Raw genomic sequence first — 8,687 nt, 5'->3', positions numbered from 1 at the left:
CCACAGATTCTCGATTGTATTCAGGTCTGGACTTTGACTTGGCCATTCTAACACTTGGATACGTTTATTTTTTAACCATTCCATTGTAGATTTGGCTTTATGATTTGGATCATTGTCCTGTTGGAAGATAAATCTCCGTCCCAGTCTCAGGTCTTGTGCAGATACCAACAGGTTTTCTTCCAGAATGTTCCTGTATTTGGCTGCATCCATCTTCCCGTCAATTTTAACCATCTTCCCTGTCCCTGCTGAAGAAAAGCAGGCCCAAACCATGATGCTGCCACCACCATGTTTGACAGTGGGGATGGTGTGTTCAGGGTGATGAGCTGTGTTGCTTTTACGCCAAACATATCGTTTTGCATTGTGGCCAAAAAGTTCAATTTTGGTTTCATCTGACCAGAGCACCTTCTTCCACATGTTTGGTGTGTCTCCCAGGTGGCTTGTGGCAAACTTTAAACGAGACTTTTTATGGATATCTTTGAGAAATGGCTTTCTTCTTGCCACTCTTCCATAAAGGCCAGATTTGTGCAGTGTACGACTGATTGTTGTCCTATGGACAGACTCTCCCACCTCAGCTGTAGATCTCTGCAGTTCATCCAGAGTGATCATGGGCCTCTTGGCTGCATCTCTGATCAGTTTTCTCCTTGTTTGAGAAGAAAGTTTGGAAGGACGGCCGGGTCTTGGTAGAGTTGCAGTGGTCTGATGCTCCTTCCATTTCAATATGATGGCTTGCACAGTGCTCCTTGAGATGTTTAAAGCTTGGGAAATCTTTTTGTATCCAAATCCGGCTTTAAACTTCTCCACAACAGTATCTCGGACCTGCCTGGTGTGTTCCTTGGTTTCATAATGCTCTCTGCACTTTAAACAGAACCCTCAGACTATCACAGAGCAGGTGCATTTATACGGAGACTTGATTACACACATTTGGATTCTATTTATCATCATCGGTCATTTAGGACAACATTGGATCATTCAGAGATCCTCACTGAACTTCTGGAGTGAGTTTGCTGCACTGAAAGTAAAGGGGCCGAATAATATTGCACGCCCCACTTTTCAGTTTTTTATTTGTTAAAAAAGTTTAAATTATCCAATAAATGTTGTTCCACTTCACGATTGTGTCCCACTTGTTGTTGATTCTTGACAAAAAAATTAAATTTCATATCTTTATGTCTGAAGCCTGAAATGTGGCGAAAGGTTGCAAGATTCAAGGGGGCCGAATACTTTTGCAAGGCACTGTATCTTTTCTCATATTTACTGTTTAACTGTTTGTATTACTCTAACACACTTAATATAATCAATCAGGGAATAGCATATTTTCTCCTTTTAACTGTTTGACCGTTTCTACTCCTCTAACACACTCAATATAAAATAAATAACATTTATATCATGGTTTTAAAAAAAAAAACAAGCAGAATATATTTGATATTAAGAACAGTTGCACTTGGAATGATTAGAACTTACAGCACTAGGACAACGTGCAGATAAGGACACCTTCTGACCACGGAAGCCCAACGCGTGCGTCATGCAGCTGACTGAGCAAGATTGACGCTGACTACCAGGTGATAGGCAAGACATCTACAAGCCCATGTCTGCAACACCAAATCCCGCAATCAGCTCTTCAGGACAGTCCAGAACAAATGACGGGACGTCCTGTACTACCACAACACCAGATAACAAAAAGAACTCTAAGTTTAATAGCTCAGCGCCTCTCAGACGGTGAGGCACCGAACCTCCAACTTCAGTTGCCTCATTAACCATGACCCAGCAACGGTGACACACGAACTTGACAGCCCAAATCTGCAACAGAAGAAGACCCAAACACACCCCTCCTCCTGCCCACGGCCCGCCCCGCGAGAGCCTTCAAAAAGACAATGTTTAACTAATCATTGTCATTTTTCGTGGGACCCTTTTGTTGACTTGTTATATGATGACCCTGGAACAAGTCTGCATCCTCGCCTGGGTCTGTTGCTGTTTTGCCTTGCCGTTTGATCTCGCTCGACCTGAATAAATTGTCAACTTGTGTTTTGAAGCCTTTTTCCAGTTTACAAAATGGAGTCAGTACAAGGGGTTAAGACTAAGGTGAACGCACGGAGTTTGGTGTTCTGGCCGGGTTGTCAGAATTTCACCGGTACGGGCTGTTGGAGCTGCGCCAGCGAGGGTCCGGCAGTTCGGCTGGCGTGATTCCAGCAGTCTGGCTAAAAAGGTCAGATTCCTTCAATACAAACTGTCGTCATAATGATACTGTACAATAACCCATTACATAACCGCATTAAACCAAAGAAATACACCCCCCCAAAAAATCATTGAATTCTGGCGAGAGAAAAAAACAGAAATGAAGCATTATTAGTCCTCTAGTGGAGAAAATAGCTGCTAGTTTGAATCGTGAATAGTTCCTTCATAATTACTATTATGAAATTAAAAGGATCATATCTCCTGTTTTCCGTGGTCAATCGGTGCCAAATAAAAACTGGGAGAGAGGTTTGAATCCCCGATTCGAGTCATGTTTAGGGCAGCGCTCAATGTCAAATACTTCTTTTTTTACGGTGCTTTAAAGACGCCACGTGATTGTACAGGCTAGCATGAAAATAAAACAGCAAGTTTGCGTCTGATTGGTGTAATGGAGTCATGTGATTATTGTTGCGACGTCTCATTAGTGACATCGGTAGAGCTACTCTTGGCACCGCTAGCTAAAAAAAAAAAAGTTCTAATATGTAGAATAAAGAGGAAAAATGTAACGACTCTTGTGTAGCACAAAGTAGCGTAGTAAGAGTAGCGTTTGTTCTTCACAAATCTACTCAAGTAAAAAGTAATAGCTTAGTAAAACTGCTCTTATAAGTACATTTTTTCTCAAAAAGTTACTCAAGCAAATGTAACTGAGTACTTGTAATCCGTTTACTAAAAGAACTCTTGGAAGTCTTAAACAAGCTGAGACTCAATGTGCACATTAGCCGTAATAGTGCAGATTAAGTGACGTCCAGTGCTTTTTATTTAAACATTTATGTTGTGCCTAACTTTTAGCTGTTAGCAAAGCTTACAACATTTGCTACTCAATTACCTTTTTTTATTATTTCATATTCATCTATTATTATAATCTATTACTCAATTACCAAAGCAGCCTTAGTTAACTTTACAGAACCACATTCAGTTAAAACATGTCACCAGTCATGCAACACTGCAAGAATGTAAATATTGACACACCTTTTTTTTTTTTTAACTGTAGATTGTAGCTTTGGTGAATATTGTTTTTTTTTTTAATTATCCCCATTGTTTTTAAACACTCTTTTCTGTTTTCAAAATTTCATTTTTTGTTTTTCTGCTGTACATTCATAGATCTTTCAGGAAGAAGTTGAGAATTTACTCAAAGAAACCAACTATTAGCAATGATAATTTATTCATGACAAATGGAAAAACATCGATTATTACACACAATCAGTGGCACTTTTAATGGCATTAAAAGGCAAAAGGACGGTTGAAACTCAAAATGATACTAAATTTATTCACATTTTGTGCTTTTTCTGAAATATCACGTTTCAAAGTACTCAAGTAAAGTCAGGATGAAGATTTTAAAGAGGACCAGGTTATGTTTGCCGATCACGGGGAGAGTCGTTGGTAAGCCCAACAACCCTCACCACGCCGCTGATGCTCGCCCAGCTCGGCGTCTTCGGCCACTTTTGTGAAAACGATACGGTCGTGAAGCCTGTTGGTCTGACCCTGCCAGAACTCGATCAGATGGGGCTTTACTAAGTAGCCCCCCCTAGTGGAAGGAAGAAGAATAAATACGATCATTGTCATGCTGAAAGACCCAGCCATGTCTCATCTTCAATGCTCTTGCTGATGGAAGGAGATTTTCACTCAAAATCTCTCGATACATGGCCCCATTCACTCTTTCCTTTACACAGATCAGTCGTCCCGGTCCCTTTCTAATAATTGCTCCCACAGTTGTTTTCTTTACACCAGGCGTTTTACCTATTGCAGATTCAGTCTTCCCAGCCTGGTGCAGGTCTACAATTATGTCTCTTGTGTCCTTCGACAGCTTTTTGGTCTTGGCCATAGTGGAGTTTGGAGTGTGACTGACTGAGGTTGTGGACAGGTGTCTTTTATACCGATGAGTTAAAACAGGTGCCCATTAATACAGGTAACAAGTGGAGTCTCGTTAGAAGAAGTTAGACCTCTTTGACAGCCAGAAATCTTGCTTGTTTGTAGGTGACCAAATACTTATTGTCCACACTAGTTTGGAAATAAATTCTTTAAAAATCAAACAACGTGATTTTCATGGGTTTTTTTTCCACATTCTGTCTCTCATGGTTGAGGTCTACCCATGTTGACAATTACATGCCTCTCTAATCTTTTAAAGTAGGAGAACTTGCACAATTGGTGGTTGACTAAATATTTATTTGCCCCGCTGTATGTGTTTAACAAAAAAAAAAAAATCTTCTTATTGTTTTAATGTTGAGCAACTAGAGCTGTGGGTTTGTCTTCAAGCTCTATTTATGTTAATCTGATTTAAAATATTTCAGTTATTTTTTGTTATTTTATTTATTTAACATTATATTCATGCTGGTGTTCCAATTTGCAAATATATGGCGGAAAACAGACACCACTAAAAAAGCAGTTTCTGCTCTTGCACCCCTCGTTAAAATAAACTGCTGTATTTTAAGCTAAAACAACTGTTGTGTTTGATAGAACAATATGTCTATATGCTGGCATAGCAGATTCATGGCACATTAAGTCCCCGAACTATTTTTAATTTGTCCATTTTACCCTGGAAACCCCCGTTTACAGATGTCGCGCAACCGCTTTTGTTTCAACCCAGCCATAAAAAGAATTATATGATTCAAAATGGCTGTTATTTTTAGCTTAGAATCATTAATTGATGTCTAATATTTAGTTTAAAAAAAAAAAACGACTTTAAAAAATAACTCACATATTTTAAACAAATCACAATGAAAAAAATGGTGTCCGTAAATAAGTCAAGGATATCTACCTCATAACTATCGCTGAATTGTATTTTTTTTAGGGCTGTCAAAATTATCGCGTTAACGGGCGGTAATTAATTTTTTAAAAATTAATCACGTTAAAATATTTGACGCAATTAACGCACATGTCCCGCTCAGACAGATTTAAATGACAGTAGAGTGAAATGCCCACTTGTTAATTGTGTTTTATGGAGTTTTGCCGCCCTCTGCTGGCGCTTGGGTGCGACTGATTTTATAGGTTTCAGCCACCCATCAGCATTGTGTAAGTAATTATTGACATCAACAATGGCGGGCTACTAGTTTATTTTTTGATTGAAAATTTTACAAATTTTATTAAAACGAAAACATTAAGAGGGGTTTTAATATAAAATTTGTATAACTTGTACTAACATTTATCTTTTAAGAACTACAAGTCTTTCTATCCATGGATCGCTTTAACAGAATGTTAATGCCATTTTGTTGACTTATTGTTATAAACAAATACAGTCCTTATGTACCGTATGTTGAATGTATATATCCATCTTGTCTTATCTTTCCATTCCAACAATTTATTTTACAGAATATATATATAACTTACAGAAAAATATGGCATATTTTATAGATGGTTTGAATTGCGATTAATTGCGATTAATTACGATTAATTCATTTTTATGCAGTAATCAACTCGATTAAAAAATTTTAATCGTTTGACAGCATTAATTTTGTTTTGTTTTGTTTTTGTTACTCTCGCATTTTTCCCGATATTTTAGATAAATAATCGATCCAAACAAAGAAAACTTGAAAGAAAAAAAAACGTAAAAGGGTAAATATATGAAAAAGAACACCTCGAGCACTCCTTGATATCTGCGATTTCTGCATCACAACCCTTGTTATATTACCATGTTTCACCCATAAAATGGCAAAAAATCCAGCTGTGACCAGTCAAATCTGTGTCTTGACATTCGGTGATACATGCTACATGGAGTTTTTGGATCGAAACAAGGTAAGTACGCGATAATATCTCATTAAAAAATAGCGTCTTTAAATCTGCTTTCTCATGCTCTCACCTCCAGTTAGGTTTTCACTATTTAATTTTTAAAAAATTATTTTTTTTTAATGCCCTCCTGTTTAAAAATTTTCTTCCCTCAGAAAACTGAGATTTTAAGCTTTCCAATGATGTATCACACATGCATATCGGACAATTTTGAAATGTGGCCAAATTGGGGGTCTCAGAGCGGAACTTCAAGTCACCTGAGAGTCTTCCGGCATATTGTGAAAAATAAACAAAATTATGTTCAATGGAAAAAAAGTTGTTGTTTTTGTAACCCATACATCTCAAAATAACACATTTTAGCGCTACAATTGCATTACCGGATACCGTGAAAGAGTGTTTTGTTTTTTTTTGCCTTCAGGTTATCATACTGTCAAAATCTCATACCGGCACATGCCCCATCACACCTCTACTTACCAGTAGTCTGGCATCGGCACTTGCGTGTCCTTGTACTTGGCCTCCAGCTCTGCGTTCTTCTCCCTCAGGAACTAAAACATTTCGTGAGCGAACGAACGTTTCAAAGCATTTCGTGAACTGAGTGCGTTTCTTCTTACATTTCTGTCAGGAACCGGGGTGCTTTGCCTGCTCACCACCGCCCCGATCTGGCTACTCTTCGGCCTCGAGTGGAAATAATCGCAGGAGCTCTGGTAGGGGATGCGTTCCACCTCACCCTCAATGCGAATCTATCGAGTCAACTCTGTTTAGATTCATGTTACAGTTAGGAAAACATAGATGTGAACGTAATCTCACCTGTCTATTCAAAGGCTCCCAGTAGAACACCAGACAGGCGTGAGGGTTGCTTTCCTGCAAATGGATGACATCGACATTAGAGGACACAAAAGGTCGAAGGTGATAGCGACTCACCAGTTCGGTTCCCTTGCGACTTTCGTAGTTGGTGAAAAATCGGAAGCCGTCGTCGCTGTAACCTTTAAGCAGAACCATACGGGCCGACGGACGTCCTTCTCTGAACCACGCAATTGGGAAATAAAGATTAGTGGAAATGCTAGTCAAGGTTTTGAATATGTTGCTTACTTGGTTGCCGTAGCAATGCACATGGCATTGGCCTCGCCAACTTCAGGACATTTGGTAGCTTCGTCGAACCAGCTTCCAAATTGCTTGATTGGGTCCAGAGAGGTCAACTGGTTCTCCTCGAAACACTGATGAGAAAACATTCAATTGAAGACACATTGGCTGCCATTGACAGCGATGAGTGAGTATATTTCACTGCCATTCACAGTTATAGACAGGGATTAATGTGTGCCGGATCTTGATTTTGGCCTCCCTGTGTTCCAGGACTTATTTGGGCAGATCCGGCACCTCTCGTGTATAGAAAATAATAACATAAAAACATTTTTAAAAAATGTATTGCAATAGCCCAAAATTGGGGGAAAGACTGAGACGATTCGTTGATGGCTTTCTCCACTTCATTGTGGCAACAAAATAACACCGGACTGCCGGCACATTCGACCGCTAACTTTTGCTTCTCACCAGTCTCCCTCTTGCTTCCTACTACCTAACAGCTCTCCAGTCCCAGCGTCTCTTAAAGGGACCGTGCTTAGTTACGGACATTACACTATAGAAGAATTGTATGTTGTTTATAAAAAATTCACGTCATTTGAAAGTAGGAGTGGGAACTTCTTGGTACCTCACGATACGATACGATTTGCGATACAAAGCTTACGATAACGATCTCACGAAATGGCGATACAACAATTATCGATACATTGCTCAGGGAATCAACCTAAGATATTCTACAAAACGATTAATAAAGAGAAAAACAAGATTTTGTTGTGAATTTGAATGAGTTTACAACTAGTAGACATCCAATCCATTTGAACCATGGATATTATCTGAAATTGAGGCTTGTAAGTCCCACAGCATGGCAAGTGGGCATTTGCGTGTTGTTTTCTGTGTATGTTCTGGGACCTGTGCCTGTCTCGTCATCCCTGCACTGTCATATGTGCTTTGCGTTCCGGCACCTAATAATTTATAAATTTAGCACTGGTTATCGACGTCCCAGTCAAAATGTATTGGACGTCTATCGCAGTTAAGAGAAGCCAATGAGTTAATGAGCATAATCAAACGATCCCCGCAGCAGTTTCTTCAAAACTCACCTCTTCGTCTCCCTTGTATTTCTTTCTCATGTCACTGAGGTCCATATTAGAGCTGAAAAGCGTCGTATTTCCGTGAATAAAGTGCGTAAAAACTCGGCGTTCACACGCAACTGGCGTCAAAAATGTTGCTCGGTTTGCATCAAATAATGCAAATTGTACCAATGAAACTGCTCGCCTCATGCTTGTCGCTGGTGTGACGTAATGCCTCCCATTTATGTAAAAATGTGATGTAAGTTTTGTAACAGCTGTTAATGAATAACTGGCTTCATTTTTAGAAGAGATTGAGTAATTTAGTCAACTAGTGTTTTTAAAAAGTATAAAGTGGACTAAGACGATAAAATGTGCTGAGCTCGACATTGTGCTGCGTTCAACGAACATCGTCCCAAAGAGATTCACAAAGGGTAAAACGACAACGGCCAAGTTGGACTGTTTAAAAATTCCGACATTAGTGATTTAAAAAAAAATATTTTCATAAATATTTAATCTTTATCAGTCACAGTTAGCAAATAATACGACTGTCACTAAAAAGTATACCTATTACGTATTTATCCAACATGATTCTGAAAGTAG

At 39.0% G+C, this 8,687-nt stretch overlaps 1 protein-coding gene across 1 annotated transcript; it reads right to left on the bottom strand.

Moving 5' to 3' along the window:
* Positions 1-3,379: 3,379 nt before the first annotated feature.
* Positions 3,380-8,676, bottom strand: pnpo (pyridoxamine 5'-phosphate oxidase). Its single transcript, XM_057825173.1, has 7 exons — positions 8,118-8,676; positions 7,036-7,160; positions 6,868-6,967; positions 6,754-6,807; positions 6,558-6,686; positions 6,421-6,491; positions 3,380-3,751 (listed from the first exon to the last, which is right to left on the bottom strand). Exons 1-7 carry the CDS (start codon positions 8,295-8,297, stop codon positions 3,589-3,591), a joined length of 822 nt encoding a protein of 273 aa, XP_057681156.1. The 5' UTR covers positions 8,298-8,676; the 3' UTR covers positions 3,380-3,588.
* Between the last annotated feature and the right edge of the window lie 11 nt (positions 8,677-8,687).

Source organism: Corythoichthys intestinalis, chromosome 21, assembly GCF_030265065.1.
Source record: "Corythoichthys intestinalis isolate RoL2023-P3 chromosome 21, ASM3026506v1, whole genome shotgun sequence".
NCBI lineage: Eukaryota > Metazoa > Chordata > Actinopteri > Syngnathiformes > Syngnathidae > Corythoichthys > Corythoichthys intestinalis.
The sequence above is the reverse complement of the archived record's forward strand: the minus strand, read 5'-3'. Positions and strand labels throughout refer to the sequence as shown.

Coding starts and splice junctions, on each gene's coding strand:
- pnpo (XM_057825173.1), bottom strand. CDS start 8,297: ATGAGGCGAGCAGTTTCATTGGTACAATTTGCATTATTTGATGCAAAC. Junction 6,687..6,753: donor GGGAGCCTTTGAATAGACAG/GTGAGATTACGT, acceptor TTGACTCGATAG/ATTCGCATTGAGGGTGAGGT. Junction 6,492..6,557: donor CCCCGGTTCCTGACAGAAAT/GTAAGAAGAAAC, acceptor GAAATGTTTTAG/TTCCTGAGGGAGAAGAACGC.